General features: G+C 39.2%; 1 protein-coding gene across 2 annotated transcripts in view; it reads right to left on the bottom strand.

The window, feature by feature from the left end:
- The window catches only part of PNPT1 (polyribonucleotide nucleotidyltransferase 1), a 60,912-nt gene extending 51,246 nt beyond the window's left edge, over positions 1-9,666 (bottom strand). For both annotated transcript variants that reach the window (XM_002757742.7, XM_008980683.5), the window contains exons 1-3: positions 9,488-9,666; positions 3,799-3,859; positions 3,137-3,211 (exon numbers count right to left, since the gene is read on the bottom strand). In XM_002757742.7, the coding sequence (XP_002757788.1) occupies positions 3,137-3,211; positions 3,799-3,859; positions 9,488-9,648 (297 nt within the window). In that variant the 5' untranslated portion in view covers positions 9,649-9,666. The remainder of the gene's footprint in view (positions 1-3,136; positions 3,212-3,798; positions 3,860-9,487) is intronic.
- Between the last annotated feature and the right edge of the window lie 5,314 nt (positions 9,667-14,980).

Here is a 14,980-nt window from a genome sequence, read left to right as displayed (position 1 = left end):
ATATCATACTGAATGGGCAAAAACTGGAAGCATTCCCTTTGAAATCTGGCACTAGACAAGGATGCCCTCTCTCACCACTCCTATTCAATATAGTACTGGAAGTTCTAGCCAGAGCAATCAGGCAAGAAAAAGAAATAAAGGGTATTCAAATACGAAAGGAGGAAGCCAAATTGTCTCTATTTGCAGATGATATGATTGTATATCCAGAAGATCCCATCGTCTCAACCCAAAATCTCCTGAAACTGATAAGCAACTTCAGCAAAGTCTCAGGATACAAAATCATTGTGCAAAAATCACAAGCATTCCTATACACCAATAATAGACTTAAAGAGAGCCAAATCAAGAACAAACTGCAATTCACAATTGCTACAAAGAGAATAAATACCTAGGAATACAACTAACAAGGAATGTAAAGGACCTCTTCAAGGAGAACTACAAACCACTGCTCAAGGAAATAAGAGAGGACACAAACAGATGGAGAAACATTCCATGTTCATGGTTAGGAAGAATCAGTATCATGAAAATGGCCATACTGCCCAAAGTAATTTACAGATTCAATGCTATCCCCATCAAGCTACCAAGGACCTTCACAGAACTGGTAAAAACTACCTTAAACGTCATATGGAACCAAAAGAGAGCCCACATAGTCAAGTCAATTCTAAGCAAAAAGAACACAGCGAGAGGCATCACACTACTGGACTTCAAACGATACTACAAGGCTACAGTAATCAGAACAGCATGGTACTGGTACCAAAACAGAGATACAGACCAATGGAACAGAACAGAGGCCTCGGAGGCAACACAACATATCTACAACCATACGATCTTTGACAAACCTGACAAAAACAAGGAATGGGGAAAGGATTCCCTATTTAATAAATGGTGTTGGGAAAACTGGCTAGCCATGTGCAGAAAGCAGAAACTGGACCCCTTCTTGACACCTTACACTAAAATTAACTCCAGATGGATTAAAGACTTAAACATAAGCCCTAACACCATTAAAACCCCTAGAAGAAAATCTAGGCAAAACCATTCAGGACATAGGAATAGGCAAGGACTTCATGACCAAAACACCAAAAGCATTGGCAACAAAAGCCAAAATAGACAAATGGGACCTAATCAAACTCCACAGCTTCTGGGCAAAAGAAACAGTCATTAGAGTGAATCAGCAACCAACAGAATGGGAAAAAATGTTTGCAGTTTACCCATCTGACAAAGGGCTGATATCCAGAATTTACAAAGAACTAAAACAGATTTACAAGAAAAAAAACAACCCCATTCAAAAGTGGGCAAAGGATATGAACAGACACTTTACAAAAGAAGACATACATGAGGCCAACAAACATATGAAAAAATGCTCATCATCACTGGTCAGTAGAGAAATGCAAATCAAAACCACATTGAGATACCATCTCATGCCAGTTAGAATGGCGATCATTAAAAAATCTGGAGACAACAGATGCTGGAGAGGATGTGGAGAAATAGGAACACTTTTACACTGTTGGTGGGAGTGTAAATTAGTGCAACCATTGTGAAAGACAGTGTGGCGATTCCTCAAGGACCTAGAAATAGAAATTCCATTTGACCCAGCAATCCCATTACTGGGTATATATCCAAAGGATTATAAATCATTCTACTATAAGGACACATGCACACGAATGTTCATTGCAGCACTGTTTACAATAGCAAAGACCTGGAACCAACCCAAATGCCCATCGATGATAGACTGGACAGGGAAAATGTGGCACATATACACCATGGAATATTACGCAGCCATCAAAACGATGAGTTCGTGTCCTTTGTAGGGACATGGATGAACCTGTAGGGACATCATTCTCAGCAAACTGACACAAGAACAGAAAATGAAATACTGCATGTTCTCACTCATAGGTGGGTGTTGAACAATGAGAACACATGGACACAGGGAGGGGAGCACTACACACTGGGTCTGTTGGGGGGAATAGGGGAGGGACAGTGGGGAGTGGGGAGTTGGGGAATGATAGCATGGGGAGAAATGCCAGATATAGGTGAAGGGGAGGAATGTAGCAAATCACACTGCTACATGTGTACCTATGCAACTATCTTGCATGTTCTTCACATGTACCCCAAAACCTAAAATGCAATAAAAAAAATTAAAAAAAAAAATTAGTTGGGCACATGGCCTGCACCCATTGTCCTAGCTACTCAGAAGGCTGAAGTGGGAGGATCTCTTGAACCTAGGAGTTTGAGGCTGTAGTGACCTATGATCACACCACTCAACAACCCTAGCTTGGGTGACAGAGCAAGACCCCGTCTCCAAGAAAAAAAAAGGTCTTCTAGTCAATAGTCGGAGTGGAAGAGTCATTATTTCCCACAGTTTCTCATTCTGATCAAGTCAAACATTGCTTTTTCTTGTTATCAACTCTGTTAAATGTAATTGTACCCTCCCCCCGCTTTTCACAATAGAAGCTGTAAAATTCTAATGAGCTCATTACTAAACATATACAGTTGTCTTTTGGTATCCCTAGGGGAATTGGTTCTAGGACCTTTTGAGGATATCAAAATCCATGGATGCTCATATCCTTGATGTAAAACACCATGGTATTTGTTTATAACCTATATATATCCTCTCATATACTTTAAACCATCTCTAGATTACATATAATCCTTAATGCAATGTAAATGCTATGTAAATAGTTTTTATACTATATTGTGTAGGGAATGATAAGAAAAAAAAGTTTGTACAATGTCAGTATAGATGCAATTTTTCCCCAATATTTTCGATCCATGGTTGGTTGAATCCATGGATGCAGAACCCGAGGATATGGAGGGCTGACTGTACTTGCAGAGTCATATTGAAGGGAAACTATGAAGGCAATGAATTCATTGCTTATTCAATGTCAAAGTACTCATACACTTCCAGTCTTCTTGTCAACTTATGCACCTGGACATTCCAAATTCTAAAGTATGCTTAATACTAGTATTTGTTTATGAAGCAATCAGTTTATACTCTTTTAATGACTCAGTATGAAAAAACTAAAAAAATTCTCTGCTGTCCAAGTTTGTATTTCCCTCTCACTAGACACTAGACAAAATATTATACATTCTACATTTACTTACGCCATATTACAGTTCAGATAAACCAGCAAATACTTACCACCAAAGGCATAAACTGGGAAGGTGAAGGTTTTGTTTTACTGACCACTGTGACCATTACTGCAGTATCACCTGACTTAAATATAAATAAGAACATTGGTAAGTTCCTTTGAAATCAGATATTAGCATCTAAGTAGAAACTGAATGAATCCTTATTCCAATTAAACTCAAGAAAAGTTATATAATTCTATGACATGATTATGAAATGAAAATAGTTATTTGTAAGCAGTCCAATCTTGATCTCTGAGCTTTTCAAAAGCTATGGAATCAAAAGAAGGAAAGGCCAACAGGTAATTTAGTCATATCCAATGAACTGAACGGTATATTCTACTTCTTATGAGGCTACACATAATGAAAAATCCCCCAGTTATTACTATAGAAGAAAATACCAAAATCATTTTCTCTAGAAAAGCATAACAGAATTTACTAACAGCATAAAACAGAAGCCCAAGTTTGGAAAGGATGTTAAAGGTCACTTAATACATTCAGCCCTCTGGACTCTGATGGTCTAAAATGACTTTTACACTAGAAATGATTTTAGTAGTATTTGAATTAATTTCCAGTACCAAAATCCTAAGTAGTTACATGGTATTATAGTTGCATATTTAGTATGAGTCTCCATAACCATTTTTAAGATGAATTTTAAAAATCTGAACTTTTTACCTGTACTACAGCAGAGCCATCTGCAAATCTGGCCAGCTTTCCAGAGGATATTTCCAGTTTCCTATTTAAAAATAAAAATGCAATACAAGAAGACTTACGTTATCCGTACAATTCCAGCTTAGTATAATAAAGGATTTTAACGAAAGATTCTTACCAACTATCCCCAGCAACAAACAAAAAGGGGCAGAATCTGTGATCAATATTAAAAGTAACAGGGTAATTTAAGAGTGGCTTAAAGCAGAATACAGAAACCAAGACAAAGGATTGATCTGAAAAGGAAAGTATTTTGGAGGTTCAGCAGTTAACTGCTTGCCTAAATGTTAATTCCCATTTACCATCTATTTTTTTGGGGGGGGGGTTCATTTTGCCTTGTATCTTTTTTCTTTTCCTTTTTTGAGACAGAGTCTTACTCTGTTGCCCAGGCTGGAGTGCAATGGCACAATTACAATTCACTGTAACCTTGAACACCTAGGCTCAAGTGATCCTCCACCTCAGTTTCCTAAGAGGTTGGGACTACAGGCGTGCATCATCACACTTGGCTAATTTTATTTTTTGTATAGATGGGATCTCACTATATTGTCTAGGTTGGTCTTGAACTCCAGCCTTTAAGGAATTCTCCTGCCTTGGCTTCCCAAAGTGTTGGAATTACAGGTGTGAGCCACTGTGCCTGGCTCCATTTACCATCTTAGTACAGTCTTTTATAATCTCTCACCTTGTTGACTACAGTAGCATTTTAACATACAAATAAGATTATTTCCCTACTTAAAAATGCTTTAGCCAGACATGTGTCTCACACCTGTAATACCAGCACTTTGAAAGGCTGAGACAGGCCAATCACCTGAGGTCAGGAGTACAAGACCAGCCTGACCAACATGGTGAAATCCCGTCTCTACTAAAAATACCAAAATTAGCTGGGCATGGTGGCACGTGTCTATAATCCCAGCTACTAGGGAGGCTGAGGCAAGAGAATTGCTTGAACCCAGGAGGGGGAGGTTACAGTGAGCTGAGATTGTGCCAGTGCACTCCAGCCTGGGTGACAGAGTAAGACTCCATAAAAAAAAAAAAAAAAGCTTTAGCATTTCTCCCAGTGCTTTTACGACAAAATACAAACTCCTAAATATTGCCTTCAAGGACCTTCATTTTCAACAGAGGGGAGAGAATAATCTTCAATTCAATGAAGAAAGAGTAGTCTTTTGACACAATAGTGGACAATTGGATGCAAAAAAGAATGAATCTTCATAAATTAACTCAAAATAGATCCTATACCCAAACGTAAGAGCTAAAACAATAACAGTCTTAGAAACAAAACGCAGGAGCAAATCTTCAGACTTGAGCCAAAGTCTTAAATATGACATCAAATGCATAAATGACAGAAGAAAAAAGTAGGTAAGGTAGATTTCATCAAAATCAAAAACTTTCATATTTTGAAGACTATTAAGACAGTAAAAGAAACAACATAGATAAGGAGAAAAACATTTGCAAACCATATTATCTGATAAGGGATTTGTATTAATATTTAGAATATGTAAAGAATGCTTACAATTCAACAATAAAGACAACAGAATTTTAAAATCTGGCAAAGAACTTGAACAGACATCTCTCCAAAGAAGATATACAATGGCAAGTACATAAAAATATGCTCAATATCATTAGCTATCAGAGAAATGCAAATCAAAATCACAATGAGTACCACTTGACACCTGTTATAAATGTTCACTGTAGCATTATTCATAATAGCCCCCAAATGGAAACAACCCAAATGTCCATCAACTGATGAATAGATAAGCTAAATGTGACATAATCCATACAACAGATTATTATTCAGCTATAAAAAGGAACAAAGTACTAATACACGTTACAACATGGATAAACCCTGACAACATTATGTTAAGTGAAAGAAGGTAGTCACAAAATACTATGTTTCCACATAAAAAATGTTCATAATAGGCAAATCCACAGAGATGGAAAGTAGATTAGTGGTTGCCTGAGCTGGGGAGAAATGCTAAGTGACTACTACTAATGAGTTTCTTTTAAGGGTGATGGAAGTGTTCTAAAATTGATGGTGGTAATGGCTGCAAAATTTTGAATATCCTAATACTCACTGAACTCTACACTTTATTAATCTGTATTTATTTTTTTTGAGATAGGGTCTTACTCTGTTGCCCAGGCTGGAGTGCAGTGGTGCCATCACGGCTCACTGCAGCTTTGACCTCCCAAGCTCAAGTGATCCTTCCACCTCAGCCTCCCGAGTAGCTTGGAGTACAGGTGTGCACCACCACACCAGACTAATTTTTAAATTTTTTGTAGAGAAGAGATCTCTATGAGATCTATGGTAATATGACTATGTTACCCAGGCTGGTCTCAAACTCCTAGACTCAAGCAATCCTTCTGCCTTGGCCTCCTAAAGTGCTAGGATTACAGACATGAATCACTGGCCCGGACAAGCTGAACACTTTAAATGAACTGTATGTATGGCATGTGAATTATATCTTAATAAAGTTGTCTTACATACATGAAATAGGCAGAACTATTAGTCTGATTCCCCAGTTTCAGCAGAGAATGCAAAAAGAGGTTACTGAAGTCTTGAAACAGACCAGCAAAACTTGTCAAAGAGCTCAAGATTCATCAAAAGGTGTTTTGAGATGAAACCAAGTCAGTTACCCCTGAAGATACGGAGGAAGAGGCTCTGTCACATAAACTTAGCTTCGGGAACATTCTGTCATAGTCTGGTGCTGAAAATGCACAAACCAAACACAAGCATGCAGAGTCCAAATGCCCTGCCCCAAATAAGATTATTCTGTCCTTCATATACCAAAGAGACAAAGGAACAACACTTTATATTTCCAACTGTTAAATCCCTTTGCCAGAAGCCTGGGTTAAGAAAAGCATACTATGAGCCGGGCATGGTGGCTCATGCCTATAATCCCAGCACTTTGGGAGACCGAGGTGGGTGGATCACCTGAGGTCAAGAGTTCAAGACCAACCTGACCAACATGGAGAAACCCTATTTCTATTGAAAAAGAAAGAAAGAAAGAGAGGGAAGGAGGGAGGAAGGGAGGGAAGGAGGGAGGGAGGGAGGAAGGAAGGAAAGAAAGAAAAGCATATTTCCCTATTCAGTTAGACTCATTTTGTTAAGTTTGAAAGTCAGAATGAAACACGTACATTTAAAATATGTATGTTAACAAATACAATGATTTTGCAGTATGGAATTCTTGACTCTGAAATATTAGTTTTCATTTTTTTTTCATCAGGAAATTTTTGAGAAATTCTAATTGGGTTTGTACTTATTCAATACAGATGTTATAATGATGAAAGACTACAATAAAATGGGCCTCCTCTGACTGATGGGAAGAGGAGTCTGGTGCTGGAGTAATAGGTGGAGTAGACGGAAGGAATGAGATACACAGAACCAGTCATACTGTGTAGTATCACACAGACCTGCAACAACTTATAGCTGAAATCAGTATTAAGTAATGTTTTCATGTGGCAAATGTAAATTTGGCATCTTGAAATTTTCTTTAACCCTGATTAAGATACTACCAGTACTCCTCAAAACGTACAAGGGAACTGGCATTCCATCTACCAATGTGAATTCTGAATACCTAAGTTATTTCTGTGAAGGGAAGTGGAGGATCTTTAACTTGATCAATGCAGGCCCAAAACACAGGGAAGAAGAGCTATGAAAGCTACAGTTCTAATCTACTAATGGGGCTACTGTCTTAGCATTTTGCCCACAGTGGTATACTCAGTGATTTGATGCATAGTAGATTCTCAGTAAAAGCTTATTGAAATGAAAATTAAACACCTGCCTCAAAGGTTACTGTGAGCATTAAATATACTATTTGAAACACACCTACAAAATTATATAATATTCTGGAATGTAGTAAAAAACATATATAGTAACAAATATAATGTGCCCAGTACATAGTAGTCATTCAATAAATATTGCCAATGGCAAACAAGACAAAAATGAAAGAATTTATTCAGCAGGTATGCTATTTATGAATCTAGTTATTTCAACACATGACATGGGTTTAAAAAGAACTATCTATAAAAGAGGTACAGGTTGATTAATAAATGAAAGAGTCAAAGTAGATTATTTATGGAAAACATGGAGTAGGAGCTACATCTTGTTTTAAGTATCTAGTGACTATCTCACAGTAGGTGACTGTTGAATGCAATGTTCTGGCATTTCATCAAAGAATGTGCAGTCCTTGAAGAATGGAAGAGATGCCCTCTTTCCTAAAAAATCAGAATTAATGAATGCTGGGAGTGGATTGAGCTTTAGAGATAACCTAGTCTAGGGGCGACCAAACTACAGCTAATGGCTTTTTTCTGTAGACCTCTTCAACTACAAATGTTTTTTTTTTAAAAATATATATTTCTTTTCTTTCTTTTTTCTTTTTTTTTTGAGACACAGTTTCACTTTTGTCACCCAGGCTGCAGTGCAATGGCACAATCTTGGCTCACTGCAACCTCTGCCTCCTGAAATCAAGCGATTCTCCTGCCTCAGCTGCCCAAGTAGCTAGGATTACAGGTGCCTGCCACCATGCCCAGCTAATTTTTGTAGTTGTAGTAAAGACGGGGTTTCACCATATTGGCCAGGCTGGACTTGAACTCCTGACCTCAGGTGATCCACCTGCCTCAGCCTCCCAAAGTGCTGGGATTACAGACAGGTGTGAGACACCGTGTCCGGCCATTAAAAAAAAAAATTTTAAAGCGTTTGAAAACACATACAGTGTGTACCCCAAAAAGCTTAATATGTATATTATCTGGTCCTTTATAGAAAAAGTTTGCAGACCCTTCATGGATCCAGTCTTCACGTTATGCACACGAAAATAGTGAAGTAACTTGTTCAACATCAATTACTTATCCAACGTTAGGGTGGAAGACCTGGATTCAAAACCAGCTTTTTTTTTTTTTCCTTTTTGTATGAACTGGGGTCAAAATTTTTTCAAAATACACATAAAAAATTTGGATATATGAGGTTTGCATTAGCAATTCCACTTATTCTAAAAACGATTAAAGCATAAGTTTTTTTTTTTCTTTAACGGTTTCGTAAAAAAAAGTACGGGCTTTGTAAACAAGAATCATAAATTCAAAAACCACCTAGTCCCATATACTAACTTTTTAATTGACTTTAGAAAGTTATCTAACCTTTTTTTGAGCCTCTGTAGTCTTCACTGTAACATGAGGGTAATAGTACCTTTACTACAGGTTTAAAAAGATTGCGAGGATCATATAACCGGCGTTGAAAAAAACTGACGTTTCCTTTACCTCCTAACCCAGGGTCATAGTGGCCACACTTTAGGCAATCAATTAGATTGGATGATGTGATACATCCACGTCAACTCGTTATCCCGAGGTTGAATGTTTCCCACTTAAGAGCCCAGTGGTCCCCGAAAGTAAAGAGTTCGGAAGTCAGGTGGACGGACAGAATCGGACGCAGCAAAGAAGCCTGGCACACAGCAACAGGAAGGTTCGAAAAGCGAAGGACACTAGATAGTGCGGGAAGGAGGGTCTGAGGAGACACGCTCAAATCCGGAAAGGGAAATTTGGAATTCAGGTTTAGGGTAAAGAGAGATTAAATAGACCTGGGAGACCGGGTTCCTTCCCTTGGAGATGAATACACTCAGGCTGGCTGGACAGGACGCCCATGACAATCCAAGAAACGCACGCCACTCCCTACCTGGTGCCTAAGTCCACAGCCACAGCTCGAGACCCTGCGCTGCCCCACAGTGCTCGCACTTGCAACTGGTTGAGTGCCCGATTCCGCCCTGGCAGACGGAAGGGGCCATCACTCAGCGGCCGGAGCCGGAGGCACGAGCAGCAGCGTCTGCAGGCCGCCATGACACCCGGCACGCGTTCAACCCGGGCTGTGTCCCGATTGGCTCAGTCCGACCGTGGGGCGGAGCCTGATGCGTTTTCGTTTCCGCGGTGCCTGAGGGACGCTGGTAGCGGAAACCTTGGCCACCTTCTACGAAGACTAGAGAGGGTCAAACTTATCAGAACGCGATTATGCTGTAAACGATCTTTGTATTTATCTGCCAATGATTAGATAATTTTTGTGTGTGTGTGTGCTATCGTAATTTAAAGGAAAAGTCCTAGAATAATGTAAATGTTTAATAAGCAGAGTAAATTTATATTTACTTTTAATACTAGAAGTCCTAGAACAACACATTATTATTATTTGACTCTGTGAACTAACAATTTGTATGGTGGGCCTTGGAAAGAGATCTTTCATCCAGCCTTTTCTTCTTCTTCTTTTTTTTTTTTTTTAAGACGGAGTTTCACTCTTGCCACCCAGGCTGGAGTGCAGTGGCATGGTCTCAGCTCACTGCAACCTCTGCCTCCTGGGTTCAAGTGATTCTCCTGCCTCAGGCCTCCCGAGTAGCTGAGATTACTGGCGCCCACCACCAGGCCTGGCTAATTTTTTGTATTTCTAGTACAGATGGGGTTTCATCATGTCAGCCAGGTTTGTCTCGAGCTCCTGACCTCTCTGCACCCAAAGTGCAGGGAGGCCTGAGGCACCTTGCCTGGCCTCATCCAGCCTTTTCTTAATTCTCCCCCCAGTTTCCAGATATTCTGAACATCTTTCTATTCTTCAGTACTCCTTGAATCAGTCAGCATTCTCCAGCTAGAATTGATGGAAAGCAGCATTTACCTGTTAAGAATCCTCCACCCCCATTTCCTCACATGAATCTGATAGAATTGATATAGTAGTAATTGGATCATAAACTCAAAAGCAAATGTAGGTACTAAAATCTTGTAGCAGAGCTTTGTTATAAAGATATAGGTGATGCAGAATATATTTATATTTTTATATTAAGCATTTTTAGATTAGCATAGAAACAAAAATATAAAAAGTTTAAATTCTCGTGGTTGAAACTACTGAAGCTATACCCCATGAGGTTCAGTCTGAGCTGTCATTTTGGAAACATACTTATACCAAGTATAGTTCAACAGCGAAAATATGATTTAAAAGAGATTTCTTTACCTGTGACTGTTGAAGGACATTAAAAATGGTCCAACTTAAATCCACCAGCAACTTCTCAGATTTCCTTTTCCCTTTTCTTCTAACTCCAATGAACCCGCACCAAAATAGTTAATACCACTGCATGCCCTGAATAAACAATTATAGTTAAGTGAAACACCATTGTATAAAATTATGTTTACCTACATTTCTTTTTCTTTTCTTTTCTTTTTTTTTTTTGAGATGGAGTCTTGCTCTGTCACCCAGGCTAGAGTGCGGTGGTGCCATCTTGGCTCACTGCAACCTCTTCCTTCTGGGTTCAAGCAATTCTCTTGCCTCAGCCTCAGGGTCCCAAGGCGTGAGCCATGGAACCTGACCCTTTAAGTACATTTTAATTTAGTTTGTAGTTTAGTTTAGACAGTGTATGTTACTTTTATGACTAAAAGCTATAACAATATGGTAGTTATATTTTGTTTTATAGTAACATTATAATTAAAAGTATCAGCAGACCCTGAAGTGTTCAGGAAGAAATTTTTCTCTTGAAAGAATGTAGCCTACTCAACTTTAAGAAAGACTGCTCTACACCACTACCAGAGGACCTTTCTCAATCACAAATATGATTGTGTCTCCATCCTGATTAAATTTTTTCAGTGGCTTCCTAAGTCTTTAATCTAAGGATAAAATTTAAACTGATTTGCATGGAATATAAACCTTTCCTTTCCTATTGGCCTCCCTCCCTCTTCTCACTTTATACTTCAAGTAAACTGAGCTCCTTGTTCCCTTGCAACACTTTCTCTTGCCTCTCTGCCTTTTCACGTATGATTCTCTGTGCTTGGCACACATTCCTCACAGGTATCAATCAGACAAACTCAGTCTTCAATACTATCTTACTTCCCTAGGTAGACTTATGATATAAACGATGTCTGTCCTTTCACTTTATTAATTTATTTATATAGGATTTTTTTTTTTTTTTTTGAGACAGAGTCTTGCTCTGTCACCCAGGCTGGAATGTAATGGCGCGATCTCAGCTCACTGCAAATTCCACCTCCCAGGTTCAAATGATTCTCCTGCCTCAGCCTCCTGAGCAGCTGGGATTACAGGCATGCACTACCACACCCAGCTAATTTTTTAATATTTTTAGTAGAAACGGGGTTTCACCATGTTGGTCAGGCTTGTCTCAAACTCCTGACCTCGTGATCCACCCGCTTCCGCCTCCCAAAGTGCTGGGATTACAGGTGTAAGCCACCATGCCCAGCCTTATTTATGTAGTTATTAATTCATCTAGGTAAGTGAATTTGGGAATAGTGGGAATAGGTATTGCATAGTGGTTAAAAGTGCTGGTTCTGGCATCAGATTGCCTGAATTTGCATCTTCCCTCTTTCACCTCTTAAACATGTGACTCTTTTTTTTTTTTTTAATTTTTTATTGGATTATAGGTTTTGGGGTACATGAGCAGAGCATGCAAGACAGTTGCGTAGGTACACACATGGCAGTGTGCTTTGCTTTTCTTCTCCCCTTCACCCACATTTGGCATTTCTCCCCAGGCTATCCCTCCCCACCTCCCCCTCCCACTGGCCCTCCCCTTTTACCCCCAATAGACCACAGTGTTTAGTACTCCCCTTTCTGTGTCCATGTGTTCTCATTTTTCATCACCCACCTATGAGTGAGAATATGCGGTGTTTCATTTTCTGTTCTTGTGTCAGTTTGCTGAGGATGATGTTCTCCAGATTCATCCATGTCCCTACAAACGACACGAACTCATCATTTCTGATTGCTGCATAATATTCCATGGTGTATATGTGCCACATTTTTCCAATCCAGTCTATTATCAATGGGCATTTGGGTTGATTCCAGGTCTTTGCTATTGTAAACAGTGCTGCAATGAACATTCGTGTACATGTGTCCTTATAGTAGAACGATTTATAGTCTTTTGGATATATACCCAGTAATGGGATTGCTGGGTCAAATGGAATTTCTATTTCTAAGGCCTTGAGGAATCGCCACACTGTCTTCCACAATGGTTGAACTAATTTACACTCCCACCAACAGTGTAAAAGTGTTCCTTTTTCTCCACATCCTCTCCAGCATCTGTTGTCTCCAGATTTTTTAATGATCGCCATTCTAACTGGCGTGAGATGGTACCTCAATGTGGTTTTGATTTGCATCTCTCTGATGACCAGTGACGATGAGCACTTTTTCATATGATTGTTGGCCTCATATATGTCTTCTTTCGTAAAGTATCTGTTCATATCCTTTGCCCACTTTTGAATGGGCTTGTTTTTTTCCTGTAAATCTGTTTGAGTTCTTTGTAAATTCTGGATATCAGCCCTTTGTCAGATGGGTAGACTGCGAAAATTTTTTCCCATTCTGTTGGTTGCTGATCTGCTCTAGTGACTGTTTCTTTTGCCGTGCAGAAGCTGTGGAGTTTCATTAGGTCCCATTTGTCTATTTTGGCTTTTGTTGCCAATGCTTTTGGTGTTTTGGTCATGAAGTCCTTGCCTACTCCTATGTCCTGGATAGTTTTGCCTAGATTTCCTTCTAGGGTTTTTATGGTGCCAGGTCTTATGTTTAAGTCTTTAATCCATCTGGAGTTAATTTTAGTGTAAGGTGTCAGGAAGGGGTCCAGTTTCTGCTTTCTGCACATGGCTAGCCAGTTTTCCCAACACCATTTGTTAAACATGGAATCCTTTCCCCATTGCTTGTTTTTGTCAGGTTTATCAAAGATTGTATAGTTGTATGTATGTTGTGTTGCCTCCGGTGCCTCTGTTTTGTTCCATTGGTCTATATCTCTGTTTTGGTACCAGTACCATGCTGTTTTGATTACTGTAGCCTTGTAGTATAGTTTGAAATCCGGTAGTGTGATGCCCCCCACTGTGTTCTTTTTGCTTAGAATTGACTTGGCTATGCGGGCTCTCTTTTGGTTCCATATGAAGTTCATGGTGGTTTTTTCCAGTTCTGTGAAGAAAGTCAATGGTAGCTTGATGGGGATAGCGTTGATTCTGTAAATTACTTTGGGCAGTATAGCCATTTTCACGATATTAATTCTTCCTAACCATGAACATGGAATGTTTCTCCATCTGTTTGTGTCCTCTCTGATTTCGTTGAGCAGTGGTTTGTAGTTCTCCTTGAAGAGGTCCCTTACATTCCTTGTGAGTTGTATTCCAAGGTATTTTATTCTTTTTGTAGCAATTGTGAATGGCAGTTCGTTCTTGATTTGGCTTTCTTTAAGTCTGTTATTGGTGTAGACGAATGCTTGTGATTTTTGCACATTGATTTTATATCCTGAGACTTTGCTGAAGTTGTTTATCAGTTTCAGGAGTTTTTGGGCTGAGATGATGGGGTCTTCTAGGTATACTATCATGTCATCTGCAAATAGAGACAATTTGGCTTCCACCTTTCCTATTTGAATACCCTTTATTTCTTTTTCTTGCCTGATTGCTCTGGCTGGAACTTCCAGTACTATATTGAATAGGAGTGGTGAGAGAGGGCATCCTTGTCTAGTGCCAGATTTTAAAGGGAATGCTTCCAGTTTTTGCCCATTCAGTATGATATTGGCTGTTGGTTTGTCATAAATAGCTTTTATTACTTTGAGATACGTTCCATCGATACCGAGTTTATTGAGGGTTTTTAGCATAAAGGGCTGTTGAATTTTGTCAAATGCCTTCTCTGCGTCAATTGAGATAATCATGTGGTTTTTGTTTATGGTTCTGTTTATGTGGTGAATTACGTTGATAGACTTGCGTATGTTGAACCAGCCTTGCATCCCTGGGATGAATCCTACTTGATCATGATGAATAAGTTTTTTGATTTGCTGTTGCAATCGGCTTGCCAATATTTTATTGAAGATTTTTGCATCTATGTTCATCATGGATATTGGCCTGAAGTTTTCTTTTCTCATTGGGTCTCTGCTGGGTTTTGGTATCAGGATGATGTTGATCTCATAAAATGATTTGGGAAGGATTCCCTCTTTTTGGATTGTTTGAAATAGTTTTAGAAGGAATGGTACCAGCTCCTCCTTGTGTGTCTGGTAGAATTTGGCTGTGAACCCGTCTGGACCTGGGCTTTTTTTGTGTGGTAGGCTCTTAATTGCTGCCTCAACTTCAGACCTTGTTAGTGGTCTATTCATAGTTTCAGCTTCCTCCTGGTTTAGGCTTGGGAGGACACAGGAGTCCAGGAATTTATCCATTTCTTCCAGGTTTACTAGTTTAT

This window comes from Callithrix jacchus, chromosome 14 (assembly GCF_049354715.1).
Source record: "Callithrix jacchus isolate 240 chromosome 14, calJac240_pri, whole genome shotgun sequence".
Lineage (NCBI taxonomy): Eukaryota > Metazoa > Chordata > Mammalia > Primates > Cebidae > Callithrix > Callithrix jacchus.
Note: the sequence above shows the minus strand (reverse complement) of the source record. Positions and strands in the feature narration are given on the sequence as shown.